General features: G+C 50.2%; 2 protein-coding genes across 2 annotated transcripts in view; one reads left to right on the top strand and one right to left on the bottom strand.

Annotated features, from left to right (window-relative positions):
- LOC104935590 (transmembrane protein 237A) overlaps nt 1-7,424 on the bottom strand; it is a 14,465-nt gene extending 7,041 nt beyond the window's left edge. The window contains exons 1-11 of the mRNA XM_027291185.1: nt 6,811-7,424; nt 5,773-5,896; nt 4,462-4,537; nt 3,283-3,411; nt 2,610-2,712; nt 2,374-2,528; nt 1,984-2,104; nt 1,397-1,588; nt 984-1,057; nt 769-856; nt 131-387 (exon numbers count right to left, since the gene is read on the bottom strand). Coding sequence (XP_027146986.1) covers nt 131-387; nt 769-856; nt 984-1,057; nt 1,397-1,588; nt 1,984-2,104; nt 2,374-2,528; nt 2,610-2,712; nt 3,283-3,411; nt 4,462-4,537; nt 5,773-5,896; nt 6,811-7,424 — 1,933 coding nt within the window. The remainder of the gene's footprint in view (nt 1-130; nt 388-768; nt 857-983; nt 1,058-1,396; nt 1,589-1,983; nt 2,105-2,373; nt 2,529-2,609; nt 2,713-3,282; nt 3,412-4,461; nt 4,538-5,772; nt 5,897-6,810) is intronic.
- Nucleotides 7,425-10,566: 3,142 nt separating this feature from the next.
- On the top strand, nt 10,567-14,602 carry si:dkey-69o16.5 (Alpha-aspartyl dipeptidase-like). The gene is made up of 8 exons (XM_019277058.2): nt 10,567-10,871; nt 11,138-11,226; nt 11,329-11,403; nt 11,483-11,562; nt 11,704-11,877; nt 13,973-14,032; nt 14,156-14,238; nt 14,463-14,602. Exons 1-8 carry the CDS (start codon nt 10,780-10,782, stop codon nt 14,521-14,523), a joined length of 714 nt encoding a protein of 237 aa, XP_019132603.1. The 5' UTR covers nt 10,567-10,779; the 3' UTR covers nt 14,524-14,602.
- The last annotated feature ends 150 nt before the right edge of the window (nt 14,603-14,752 follow it).

Here is a 14,752-nt window from a genome sequence, read left to right as displayed (position 1 = left end):
CAACACACAGCAACACACAGCAACACAACACACAGCAACACACAGAGAAACACACAGCAACACAACACACAGCAACACAACACACAGCAACACAACACACAGCAACACACAGCAACACAACACACAGCAACACACAGCAACACAACACACAGCAACACACAGCAACACACAGCAACACACAGCCTGGTTGTCGACCTCTCTGCAGTCGTCAGGAGTCTTAAGTCTTTGTTGAGTCTCAGACTCGGAGTCAAACATCTCCACCAACCTTCCGTGTAGTCGATGTCCGGCCGCGTGGAGACGACGGCCCAGGCCAGGCCCACCAACAGCGCCACCACCAGGTTCACTACGATCCACGGACGCAGGATCTGCTCCTCAGAACCTGGAGGCCTGGAGGAGGCGAGGGTTAGCAGGACGGGACAGGAGGGGACAGGACGGGACAAGACAGGACAGGACGGGACAGGACAAGACAGGATGGGACAGGACAGGACAGGTAGGGGCAGGAAAGGACAGAATGGGACAGGACAAGACAGGATGGGACAGGACGGGACAAGACAGGATGGGACAGGACAGGACAGGACAAGACAGAATAAGATGGGAGGGGACAGGACAGGACAGGTAGGGACATGACAGAATAAGACGGGAGGGGAAGGGACGGGACAGGACAGAATGGGACAAGACGGGACAGGAGGGGACAGGACGGGACAAGGCAAGACAGGACAGGACAAGACAGGACGGGACAAGGCAGCAGAATGTAGTGTAAGGACTCACCACAGCGTCACGTTGGCTGTAGGATAGAGGTTGATGCGATCGCTGGTCATTTGCTGACTGAGGGACAGGATCAGGGCGATGAAGTACACTGAAGACAGACAGATCATCATCTTCATCATCTTCATCACCATCACCATCTTCATCACCATCATCATCACCATCATCACCATCATCATCACCATCATCATCATCTTCATCCTGTCTTTGTCACTTACAGAAAGAAGCGAGAGCTGCAGGGTCCAGAGTGAGGAAGCCTCTCAGAGCCATGGAGGCCTTGGCCAGGTTCACCCTGCAGGTGACACAGGTGTTAGCTGGTGCTTCATGAAGCTGTTTACCTGTTTGAGTCTGAGCCCACCAGGAAGAAGAAGAGGAGGTTTACAGAAGACACTGAGGGAGGAAGGACTGGATGATGAACGGGTTTGCAACTTTTTAAAATCTCTTTTATCTTTCCTGGCAGAACATGGGAGCTGCAGCAGTGGACCAGAAAGTCCTCGTGATCTTTGAGGTTCAAGTCTTGCTTTAGTTTCTTGTCTGACATCCAGGTGAAGCTCTGACAATTCTTTGAGGTGTCTGAAATACGCTGTGTTGTATCTTTGAGGTCATGCCCTGTGGCTCTCTGTTCACACACCTGTCGAATGCAGACACGGTGCTGATGGCGAGCAGCAGGTACAGCAGAGACTGGGCCGGGTAGGCCAGCAGGTGATACTGCTGCAGCAGGTTGGGCAGCGTGGTCATCTGCTCGCCTGCTAACACATACACAACAATGATGTTCCACACGGCGTAGCCGGCCAGGAAACCGTGAGAGAACAGGCCGATGACCCTGCAGAGGAAGCGAACACACCACGGACAACATGTCAGAGAAATACTGGCTTCTGATTGGTTCTGAACAGGACACCTGCCACCTGTTTACTTCCTCAATTTCACGTGTTTCCTGAGACCAACAGGGAAAAATGTGACAGTACCGAGGTGAACCCGGCAAGAAGACCACCTGATAGGCTGCTGTGTTCACTGTTAGACTGGACACTGCCGGTTCAGAGGTTCTGTCTCCCAGGAAACACGTAAAAATGAGGAAGTAAACAGAACTCCTGTATCAGTCTCTGTGACACTTCAGCTCTTTCCTCATCCTTGAAGTCAAGGCAATTCCATCCTAAGTACTGGAAACACGCTTGTGTGTGTTTCTGGTTGTGTATTATGTGTGAGTGTGTGTGTGCAGACCTGAAACCACTGTGGACCTTCATAGCGACGTCTCTGGTGGTCCAGATCTGTCTGGGGTCCATGTAGTCGTCCATCATCTCTGAGTGTCGGAGCTGCTCAACTCGCTCTGCCTGGAAACGCCCTGCACACACACACACACACACACACACACACACACACACACACACACACACTCAGGTCTGATGGGGACTTCCTCTGATGGATTAAAGAGGCAGCATCGTGCCAACAGCAATGTACTCTGGGTAACTGAGTATTTAAACTGCAAACTGTCCAAAACACAAAACTTTTCCAGCTGTCAGACGATACGTAACAACACAAAGCGAGAGTCAGAGTCAGACTCAGAGTCAGAGTCAGAGTCAGAGTCAGACTCAGAGTCAGAGTCAGACTCACTGTTCCTCTCCACAAAGACTTTGCCAACCGGCTGGCTGTGTCCGTGTGGAGCCGAGAACAGGGAATGCTGGGGGATGGGAGACTGAGCGTCGGTGACGATGTCGCCGTCCTCGGCTCCGAGGTCATTGCTGTGGTGCTCCGTCATCTTTGTCTTCCTGTTAGGGGAAATAAAAAGGAGTCTCAGACATTCATGGTCCCCTCAGGACGAACAACATTTGGACTTCATCGGCCCTCACCTCTTCCTCTTCGTCTTCCTGGTTACAGCCACAGTGGTTTCCTCTCCGTCATGGTGCTCGTCCATGTTGCCGTTGGGCATGTCAGCGTTGTCATTGTCCTGATCTGAACATGCACACAGCTTCAATCAAACAGTGTTTGACAGAAACAGAAAGCTACAAAGACCTGAGCCTGAGCTCAGGTTCAACCCGACATGTTTGTTTTTATTGTTGTAAAGATACATTTTATTTTTCAGACAGGAAGGAGAAACGATGACAGAGGTGACATCACACCATGCTGTCCACATGTGTTATCATCATCACAGCTCTGTGGACGTCGTTAAAGGTCAGAGGACTTTCATAACGAGGTGTCACAGCTCAGTGAAGACCTGCTGGTCTGGACCTGATGAAATCTTGTTTAGAACTTTGTGGATGGAGCCTCCTGGTTTTGTTCCCGTCAGTCTGAGCTGAGTTTTCATCACTACGTGACATTATGGACGCGGTGGGACAGCATCATCTTTGTCTTCCTGTGGTAAAGGACGCCCAGCTCAGGACTCAAACATGGCTCCATGCTAACTGCCAGACTGTAAACAGCCAATCAGCTCGCTCCACATTTAAATGAATGGGAGCTGCGTCAGAGCCACGTTCACCGAGCTGAGGATGAAAAGTCGTTTGATCAGTGATCAGCTGCTGTTACCATGAGTCGGCGCTTTCTTCTTCTTCTTCTTCTTCTGTGGTGCTGGATCCTGTGGCTCTGGGGTCAAAGGGTCTCTGCTGTCAGAATGGCTCCTATTGGTTGCTTCGTCCATCTCCACCTCCAGCCCGACTGCAGAGGAGGAGAACAGACGAGCATGAGACAGAAGAGAGGAGGTCTGTGTCTGCAGGTCTGTGTGTCTGCAGGTCTGTGTGTCTGCAGGTCTGTGTGTCTGCAGGTCTGCAGGTCTGTGTGTCTGCAGGTCTGTGTGTCTGCAGGTCTGTGTGTCTGCAGGTCTGTGTGTCTGCAGGTCTGTGTGTCTGCAGGTCTGTGTGTCTGCAGGTCTGTGTGTCTGCAGGTCTGTGTCTGCAGGTCTGTGTGTCTGCAGGTCTGCAGGTCTGTATCTGCAGGGCTCTGTGTCTGCAGGTCTGTGTCTGCAGGTCTGTGTCTGCAGGTCTGTGTGTCTGCAGGTCTGTGTGTCTGCAGGTCTGTGTCTGCAGGTCTGTGTCTGCAGGTCTGTGTGTCTGCAGGTCTGTGTCTGCAGGTCTGTGTCTGCAGGTCTGTGTCTGCAGGTCTGTGTATCTGCAGGTCTGTGTGTCTGCAGGTCTGTGTCTGCAGGTCTGTGTGTCTGCAGGTCTGTGCGTCTGCAGGTCTGTGTGTCTGCAGGTCTGCAGGTCTGTGTCTGCAGGTCTGTGTGTCTGCAGGTCTGTGTGTCTGCAGGTCTGCAGGTCTGTGTGTCTGCAGGTCTGTATCTGCAGGTCTGTGTGTCTGCAGGTCTGTGTCTGCAGGTCTGTGTGTCTGCAGGTCTGCAGGTCTGTGTGTCTGCAGGTCTACAGGTCTGTGTGTCTGCAGGTCTGTATCTGCAGGTCTGTGTGTCTGCAGGTCTGTGTGTCTGCAGGTCTGTCTGTCTGCAGGTCTGTGTGTCTGCAGGTCTGTGTGTCTGCAGGTCTGTGTCTGCAGGTCTGTGTGTCTGCAGGTCTGCAGGTCTGTATCTGCAGGTCTGTGTGTCTGCAGGTCTGTGTCTGCAGGTCTGTGTCTGCAGGTCTGCAGGTCTGCAGGTCTGTGTCTGCAGGTCTGCAGGTCTGTGTGTCTGCAGGTCTGTGTCTGCAGGTCTGCAGGTCTGCAGGTCTGTGTCTGCAGGTCTGTGTCTGCAGGTCTGCAGGTCTGCAGGTCTGGACTCACCTTCTCCCTGCTCGTCTCCATCGCTGACCTCCTTCTTCTTCTTCTTCTTGCTCCGGACCGTCGGCATCTTGTTTCTCTGTAAGAGGATCAGAACTTCAAAATGGTCGTCATGGTAATAAAGTCAGTTAAGGGATCTACTTCCTGTTTTTATCAGGTCAGTCAAGGAACCGCTAACGAGGATCCTGGTGCCGGTCTGAGATAATTGGATCAGCTGAAGCTCTGAGGACAGCAGGTGGACAAAGATCAGCCCAGAGACAGTTCAAGATTCAAACATCAAACCTCAGAGAGACACAGCCAGGGACAGTCAGGGACAGTCAGAGACAGTCAGAGACAGTCAGAGACAGTCAGGGACAGTCAGGGACAGGGACAGTCAGAGACAGCCAGAGACAGTCAGAGACAGCCAGGGACAGGGACAGTCAGGGACAGCCAGGGACAGTCAGGGACAGCCAGGGACAGTCAGAGACAGTCAGAGACAGTCAGAGACAGTCAGGGACAGTCAGGGACAGGGACAGTCAGAGACAGCCAGAGACAGTCAGAGACAGCCAGGGACAGGGACAGTCAGGGACAGTCAGGGACAGCCAGGGACAGTCAGGGACAGCCAGAGACAGCCAGGGACAGTCAGAGAGAGTCAGGGACAGTCAGGGACAGTCAGGGACACGTGTTGTTCCAGAGCCCTGCTACTTGTGATCAGCTGGACGTGTCTCTGTCTCCTGGATGATGATTGGCTGTTAGATCAGAAGTAATGTAATCAGAACAAATACTCGAGTACAGCTGGACAGAGTTACACAGTGCGGTAGTTGAAGTGTTGGACGTCTTTTGTTGGTGAGACATCATGTCTTCCAAACTCTTCAGTCTTCAGTCCTGAGCTCTGAGCTCGTCCTGTCCATCCTGTGAGGACACGTCTGTGCTACACGTGTGAAACAGCCGGCACTGAAAGGTTCTCACAAGGTTCTCACAAGGTTCTCACAAGGTTCTGGGTCGTGTGAAGAAACAAAGTTCTGAAATGGAGCCGGACAGAACCTATGATTTGACTCATGTCACCGCCTGAAGACAAGAATTGTGTCTTTGTCCTCTGACTCCTCAGACAGACCTCTGCAGACGACATGAGACGTTCATACAGCAGACATGGACACATGGACACATGATGAGGTCCATGTGTCCATGTGTCCATGTGTCCATGTGTCCACGTGTCCACGTGTCCATGTGTCCATGTGTCCACGTGTCCATGTGTCCATGTCTGCTGTATGAACGTGCAGAATCAGACACAAACAGCGTCAGAGCCTCAGTGCATGCTGGGAGTCGAGTGCTCACCTGCTGCTGACGACCAAGCTGAGGCTCAGTGGAAGAACTCTCCTCCTCTTGTCCTTTTGTCCTCTTGTCCTCCTCTTGTCCTCCTCTCTCCTCCTCTTGTCCTCCTCTTGTCCTCCTCTTGTCCTCCTCTCTCCTCCTCTTGTCCTCCTCTTGTCCTCTTGTCCTCCTCTTGTCCTCTTGTCCTCCTCTCTCCTCCTCTTGTCCTCTTGTCCTCCTCTCTCCTCCTCTTGTCCCCCTCTTGTCCTCCTCTTGTCCTCCTCTTGTCCTCTTGTCCTCCTCTCTCCTCCTGCAGACTGAAGCAGACAGTGTAGGAGACTCGTCCCGGTGTTGACAGTGACAGGTGGATCATCTGCTGAGCCTCTTAGTGGTTGGTTGGTCAGCTGTGATGTCATCTGCTGAGCCTCTTAGTGGTTGGTTGATCAGCTGTGATGTCATCTGCTGAGCCTCTTAGTGGTTGGTTGGTCAGCTGTGATGTCATCTGCTAATCAGCCTTCAGCATGCTGTGTTTACTAACGACATTAATCCTGACCAATCACAGTCCAGCTGCAGACCTGGAGGAAGCTCCAGCAGGATCACTGCTGTCTCCTGCTGTCTGTAGACTGTCTCCTGACTGTCTCCTGCTGTCTCCTGCTGTCTCCTGACTGTCTCCTCCTGTCTGCAGACTGTCTCCTGCTGTCTGCAGACTGTCTCCTGCTGTCTCCTGACTGTCTCCTGCTGTCTGCAGACTGTCTCCTGCTGTCTCCTGACTGTCTCCTGCTGTCTGCAGACTGTCTCCTGTTGTCTCCTGCTGTCTGCAGACTGTCTCCTGCCTGTTGCAGGGGATCGTCTTCCTGCGTTTCCTGCGTGTCTCCTGCGTCTTGTATATGGACTTCTTCCTGCTGTTCCCTGCTGTCTCCTGCTCGTCTCTTCTGTTGTCTCTGCAGGCCTGTCTCCCTCGCTGTCTGCCAGACTGTTTTTCCTGATGTCTCCTCTGTCTACTGCACTGTCTCTGCTGTCTGCTAGACTGTTCTAGCTGTCTGACTGTCTCCTAGCTGTTGCATCTCCTGTTGTTCTGAGACTCTCTCGTCATCTGCTGTTAGACTGGTCTCCTGCTGTCTGTAAACTGGTCCTCTCATGCGGTCTCTGCGTGACTGTCTCCTGCTCTCTCCTGCTGCTGCGATAACATGTCTCCTGCTGGTCTCCGCTCTGCTGCCCTGAGACTCCCTCCTGTCTTCCTGCTGCCTCTTCTGCGACTGGTCTGCTAGAGACTGTCTCCTGCCTGTCTGAGACGGTCTCTTCTGTACCCTGCTGTTGTAGACTGTCCGCTTACCGGCGTCTGTCAGACTGTCTCCTGCGTCTCTCTGTGTCGTAGACTGTCTTCCTGCGTTCTCCTGCTTCCGTCTGCTCTGCTGTCTCCCTGCTGGTTCAATTCCTGCTGTCTGTAGACTGTCTCCTGCGGTCTGCGACCGTCTTCTGCGTTGTAGACTGTCTCCCTGCTCCTCTGCTGTAGATGTCCCTCCTGCTTCCTCTGCTGTAGCTGTTCCCTGCTGAGGTCTCCTGCTGTCTGTAGACTGTTCTCTGCTTGGACTGTCTCCTGCTGTCTCCTGCGTCTCCTCAGCCAGTCTTCCAATGCTGCTACTCATCAGTTCAGAGTCAACTGTGGCCGTCTTCATGATAGTTCAGTTCTTGCCACGTTGTCCTGAGGACCCGCGCAAGATGCTTGTACACACTGTCGCCCTTGCTGTATCCTGCTATCCTCTTGCCTTGCTGTCTCCTTGCTGTTCTCTGCTGCCTGCTTCCCTATGCTTGCCCCTTCTGTCCCCTGCTGTCCTCTCTGTCGCCTGCTGTCCCTGGTCTGGTGCTTCTCCTGCGTCTCCTGCGGTCCCTCCGGCTTGTGTCCCTGGTCTCTCCTGGTTCACTCTGCACCCTCAGGTTTCCCCCCTGGCGACCGATGCCAAATCTGAGCTTTTTGAGAAGAGTTTGAAATCTCGACTCGAACAACGTGACAACCCCTCCAACTGCAGTGGAACCGGTGATGATCAACACTATGATATGGCGTGATGTCATCAGCACTTGATTGGCAGCCACTGATGCATGAATCTCAAACGAACTTTTGATTGGTCGATGGCTCATCAACTTTAGGTATTGGCTGATGATCATCAACACTATTGACGTGGTCTGCATGACATCAACACTTTGATTGGTCGATGCTCATCAGCACTAAATTGATTGGCTATGATCGATCATCAACTTTGATTGGGCTGATGATCATCAACCTTTGATTGGTCGAGTGATCATCAACACATTTGATTGGTCGCTGAGCATCAAGCACTTTGATTGGTCGATGATTCACACTATGAGTTGCCGATTCATCAACAACTTTGATTGCGTCGATGATCATCAACACTTTGATTGGTCGTGATCATCGCACTAAATTGTCGAATCACCACTTCGATTGCTGATGACATCCACACTTTTGATTGGATCGAAAATGATCATCAAAACACTTTGGATGGTCGATGATCATCAGCAAACTATATTGATTGGTCGTCGATGCATCAGCACTTTGATTTGGTCATGAATCATCAGCACTTTGTTGGTCGATGATCATCAGCACTTTGATTGGCGATGATCATCAGACTCTTGAGTTGGTCCGATATCATTAAGCACTGTGATTGGTCGATGTGACTCATCAGCACCTTTGATTGGTCGATGCATCATCCGCACCTTTGATTGGTCGAGCTCATCACGCCACTTTGGATTGGCGATGATATCTCACTATTGATTTGGTGATGATCACTCAGTCTAAACTTGTAGCTTCGATGATCATCAACACTTTGATTGGTCGATGATCATCAGCACTTTGATTGGTCGATGATCATCAGCACTTTGATTGGTCGATGATGGTGAACAAAGCATGTGTGTGCACATCTATGTGAGGAGGAAACAGGACGTGACATCATTCATCCACGATGAGTCGACGGGTCAAAGGTCGACGCGTCCTGTCACACAGAAGTTCATCTGGATCCGATCTGCTTTCAGAACATGGAGAGGACGCAGAGTGTTTGTCCCATCAGCTGACACCCTGCAGCTTCACAGGCCTGTTGTGTTCGAGGACTGTAATCCTGTTAAAGCGCTGAGCTGCAGGATTACCGTGACAACCAGAGGAGGAGGGGCTTCATCATGTCATCCTGATTAATTAGCACCATGACACATTTACATCATCATGGCCGCTGTTCGACACAGGCAGCATGTTACTGATGGAAACAGGAAACAGGAAACACTTTGGTCAAACCTCATGAACTTTGCTGTCCACGACAAATTCTGGATTATTTTGGACCTTCTTGAAAAATTAAGTTCAGCAAATGTAAAAAAAACACAAAGAATTTGATCTTTGCAAACTGAAGTGCCACAACCTGCAGTTCCTCCAACATCCACCTGAGGCTGGCTCCATGATGTTGATGTCTGTGGCTTCACTGGGAGTTCAACGTTTCATACGATGCAACTCACTGAGCAGAAAACAAACAGAGTTTTCTAGAAGAAGAATTCTCATGAATGCAGAAATCAGCGTGCAGAACAGTTCTTCAGGTCCTCGACATTCTGCCATCAAACATTCATCATGTGATGAGACTTTATTACAACTGCTTTTATTCTGAAAAATCTACTTTATTTGGTTTTGTGGAGGTGCCTTTCAAAATAAAATCGCTGAATGAGTTTATAAATATGAATATTTAGTCCAGAGCTGTTTTGTACAGTGACTTTAACCGTAAACCACTTCATACAGTCTAAACGTTGGTGTGTTCACGTCTGTTGATGACTCAGCGTTTATTACAGAATCACATTAAACTACATTTAAAGTTAAATTAACATTTGTTTCATCTTAAAGTTTCATTTGACCTCACAGCAGATTGTAACCTGTGCAGGCAGCTGTCATGACTTTTATTCTGAAATAATTAGGCCGGAAGTACGAATGTTTTTGATTTTATTTGTTTTTATGTGAAGTTTTAATTTGGTCAAAGTTGATACAAACATCTGCTGCGTTCACGGCCCGGTGCTGCGTTCACGGCCCGGTGCTACGTTCAGGGCCCGGTGCTACGTTCACGGCCCGTGCTACGTTCACGGCCCGGTGCTGCGTTCACGGTCCGGTGCTGCGTTCACGGTCTGTACTGCGTTCACGGTCTGTGCTGCGTTCACGGCCCGGTGCTGCGTTCACGGCCCGTGCTGCGTTCACGGTCGGTGCTGCGTTCACGGCCCGGTGCTGCGTTCACGGTCCGGTGCTGCGTTCACGGTCTGTGCTGCGTTCACGGTCTGTGCTGCGTTCACGGCCCGGTGCTGCGTTCACGGCCCGTGCTGCGTTCACGGCCCGGTGCTACGTTCACGGCCCGTGTTACGTTCACGGCCCGGTGCTGCGTTCACGGTCCGGTGCTGCGTTCACGGTCTGTGCTGCGTTCACGGTCTGTGCTGCGTTCACGGCCCGGTGCTGCGTTCACGGCCCGTGCTGCGTTCACGGCCCGTGCTACGTTCACGGCCCGTGCTACGTTCACGGTCTGTGCTGCGTTCAGGGCCCGGTGCTGCGTTCACGGCCCGTGCTGCGTTCACGGCCCGTGCTACGTTCACGGCCCGGTGCTGCGTTCACGGCCTGGTGCTGCGTTCACGGTCTGTGCTGCGTTCACGGCCCAGTGCTGCGTTCACGGTCTGTGCTGCGTTCACGGCCCGGTGCTGCGTTCACGGTCTGTGCTGCGTTCACGGTCTGTGCTGCGTTCAGAGTGCACAGAGCAGCTCGAGCAGGCCGGAAGTCAGACACAGGAGCGGCACAGAAAATCCGGTTGATTTTCAAAATAAAATGGACCCGACGTCACGCGACGCAGACGTGCCCGGTCGAGCTCTGACGTCACGTCGCGTTCTCGGTGTGTCAGCGGGATCAGCCGGACTGTGGACCCGGACTGTGGACCCGGACTGTGGACCCGGACCGTGGACCCGGACCTCCGCCCCGCTCTGTCCCGGCTCAGTGTGTGTCCGCGCGCCGACATGAAGAGGAAGCTGCTGCTCGTGTCCAACTCCACGCTGCACGGAGGAACCTACCTGGAACACTGTCACGTGCAGATCACACACTTCTTCAGGTGAGAGTGTGTGTGTGTGTGTGTGTGTGTGTGTGTGTGTGTGAGAGAGAGAGTGTGTGTGTGTGAGAGAGAGAGAGAGAGAGAGAGAGAGTGCGTGTCTGTGTGTGTGTGTGTGTGTTTTACAGTGCTTTGGTTTAATAAAAACACAAACCGGTCCTCACTGTGATGGTTAAAAACTGTATTTTCAGTGTCGGTCCTCAGTTTGTGGGTCGTTTGACTCGGTCCTTACTATGCAGTAAGTACAAGTGTGTGTGTGTGTGTTGCAGAGATGTGCGCAGGGTGCTGTTCGTCCCGTACGCTCTCCATGACAGAGACGCTTACACCAGGACAGCCAGGGACCGGTTCCGGACTCTGGGTAGGTCTAGCCTGTTTGACCTCAGTCCACCTGAGTCCACCTGAGTCCACCTGAGTCCAGCTGGCTCACACTCACTGTGTCATGTGTGTTTGCACCCTGCAGGTTTCGAGCTGGATGGCATCCACGAGGCCTCGGACCCCGTCGACGCCGTGCGGAAGGCTGAGGCCATCTTCATAGGTGAGGAAGTGTCAGAGCAAGGCAGCAGGAGGCTGAGGGTTCAGATCCCCACACCCTGCTGACTCTGTCTGTCCTGCAGGTGGAGGAAACACTTTCCGGCTGCTGAAGAGTCTCTATGACAACAAGGTGGTGTCCGAGATCAGGAGGAGAGTGCTCGAGGTGACACACACACAGACACACACACACACAGACACACACACACAGACACACACACACACACACAGACACACAGACACACAGACACACACACACACACACACCCTTCCTTCCTCCATCCTCACACCCTTGTCTCGTATCCAGGACGGCGTCCCCTACATGGGCTCCAGCGCCGGCACCAACGTGGCCACCATCAGCATCAACACCACCAACGACATGCCCATCGTCTCCCCTCCGTCCTTCTCCGCCATCGGCCTCGTCCCCTTCAACATCAACCCGCACTACCTGGACGCCGACCCGGGCAGCCGCCACATGGGGGTGAGCTGAGCTGACAGAACAGTGAGGTCGAAGGTCACTCTACTGCTCAGATAACACGTCGTAAAACTTCTGCGAGATGAATGTGGCTCGCTCTGATTGGTCGGTTCAGATCTTTGACCTCAGATCAGAGCGGTGAAGACTCAGCGTTGTGTGAAGGTTAGGTTAAGGTTATCTATGGTTCCTTTTCTCTGCTCAGGAAGTTGCGCAACACGTGGAGCCGTCCAAACCGCCCCGTCAGCAAAAAACGGAAAAACGCCGCGTCAGCAAACTGACATGTTGGAGGACGTGATGTCATAGAAAATCAGCTGACTGTCATCTTTGTGTGTTACAGTGTGTGTTACAGTGTGTTAGTGTGTTACAGTGTGTGTGTTACAGTGTGTTAAAGTGTGTGTTAAAGTGTGTTACAGTGTGTGTTACAGTGTGTTAGTGTGTTACAGTGTGTGTGTTACAGTGTGTGTTACAGTGTGTTAGTGTGTTACAGTATGCTAGTGTGTTACAGTGTGTGTTACAGTGTGTGTTACAGTATGTTAGTGTGTTACAGTGTGTGTTACAGTGTGTGTGTTACAGTGTGTTAGTATGTTAGTGTGTTACAGTGTGTTAGTGTGTTACAGTGTGTTAGTGTGTTACAGTGTGTGTGTTACAGTGTGTTAGTGTTTTACAGTGTGTTAGTGTGTTACGGTATGTTAGTGTGTTTTACAGTGTGTTAGTATGTTACAGTGTGTGTGTGTGTTAAAGTGTGTTAGTGTGTTACAGTGTGTTAAGTGTGTTACTGTGTGTGTTAAAGTGTGTTAGTGTGTTACAGTGTGTTAAGTGTGTTACAGTGTGTGTTACAGTGTGTGTGTGTTACAGTGTGTTACAGTGTGTTAAGTGTGTTACTGTGTGTGTTACAGTGTGTGTGTTACAGTATGTTAGTGTGTTACAGTGTGTTAGTGTGTTACAGTGTGTTAGTGTGTTTTACAGTGTGTTAGTGTGTTATAGTATGTTAGTGTGTTACAGTATGTTAGTGTGTTATAGTATGTTAGTGTGTTACAGTATGTTAGTGTGTTATAGTATGTTAGTGTGTTACAGTATGTTAGTGTGTTATAGTATGTTAGTGTGTTACAGTGTGTTAGTGTGTTATAGTGTGTTACAGTGTGTTACAGTGTGTTAGTGTGTTACAGTGTGTTAGTGTGTTATAGTATGTTAGTGTGTTACAGTATGTTAGTGTGTTATAGTATGTTAGTGTGTTAGTGTTAGTGTGTTATAGTATGTTAGTGTGTTATAGTATGTTAGTGTGTTATAGTATGTTAGTGTGTTATAGTATGTTAGTGTGTTACAGTGTTAGTGTGTTATAGTATGTTAGTGTGTTATAGTATGTTAGTGTGTTACAGTATGTTAGTGTGTTTTACAGTGTGTTAGTGTTACAGTATGTTAGTGTGTTTTACAGTGTGTTAGTGTTACAGCATGTTAGTGTGTTAGTGTGTTTTACAGTATGTTAGTGTGTTACAGTGTGTTAGTGTGTTTTACAGTATGTTAGTGTGTTACAGTATGTTAGTGTGTTAGTGTGTTACAGTATGTTAGTGTGTTACAGTATGTTAGTGTGTTACAGTGTGTTAGTGTGTTATAGTATGTTAGTGTGTTACAGTGTGTTACAGTATGTTAGTGTGTTTTACAGTGTGTTAGTGTTATAGTATGTTAGTGTGTTACAGTGTGTTAGTGTGTTTTACAGTATGTTAGTGTGTTACAGTATGTTAGTGTGTTTTACAGTGTGTTAGAGTATGTTAGTGTGTTTTACAGTATGTTAGTGTGTTACAGTATGTTAGTGTGTTTTACAGTGTGTTAGTGTGTTACAGTGTGTTAGTGTGTTACAGTATGTTAGTGTGTTTTACAGTATGTTAGTGTGTTACAGTATGTTAGTGTGTTATAGTATGTTAGTGTGTTACAGTATGTTCTCAGAGTCAGTCTCCATGTCCAGACTGCAGCTTCACACATCTACTTTAACTGATGACTCATCGATCATTCAAATATCTGCTGACTCATTTTCTATTGATCAACTTCATTAATTGTCATGACGTTGCTGTGTTGTCGTGGTTGATGTTGCTGTGTTGTGTTGCAGGAGACCAGGGAGCAGAGGATCACTCAGTTCCATGAAGAACCTGACACTCCGTGTGTCCTGGTAAGACGTAATGAAGCATCACACTGATTTGTCTGAATGTCTGTCAACCAATCAGTGTGCTCGTTGCTGATGAGTCACAGTCTTAGATCAGTGGCAGAAGTTCACGTTCAGCTCAAACTTCAGGGTCTGAGGGAGGGCTCCATGCTGCTGGTGGAGGGAAACAAAGCCACGCTGCTGGGAACCACCAAGGCCAGACTCTTCACCCGGTAACACACACACACACACACACACACACACACACACACAGAGGACCACCACTTCTCCTACAGCTAGAAGGCTGCAATAATTAAACCTATCAGCAGGTGGGAGTGTTGAGTCAGAATGTGACTACAGATGTCCTCAAGTACACACACACACACACACACACACACACACACAAACACACACACACACACCAGTAACACCTGCTGTTTGTCCTCGTGTGTTTTAGGGGGAAGCCGACGGTGGAGTATGACCCAGGCAGTGACCTCAGCTTCCTGTTGTCACATTGACCAATCAGAAGGAAGCAGCACATGAAGGTGTCACGAGGACGTTCTGGTTCAAAACAAAATAAACATCTTAAATAAAAATCCACCGAGTGTGAAGCTGTTTTCTGTGTGTGTCCCTCAGACTGTCTAAACCTGGACGTAGTCTCCGTGACGTCCCCGCAGACTGTCCAAAACCTGGATGTAGTCTCCGTGACGTCCCTGCAGACTTTCTAAAACCTGGACGTAGTCTCCG

The sequence above is a fragment of the Larimichthys crocea genome, chromosome XVIII, assembly GCF_000972845.2.
Source record: "Larimichthys crocea isolate SSNF chromosome XVIII, L_crocea_2.0, whole genome shotgun sequence".
Lineage (NCBI taxonomy): Eukaryota > Metazoa > Chordata > Actinopteri > Sciaenidae > Larimichthys > Larimichthys crocea.
Note: the sequence above shows the minus strand (reverse complement) of the source record. Positions and strands in the feature narration are given on the sequence as shown.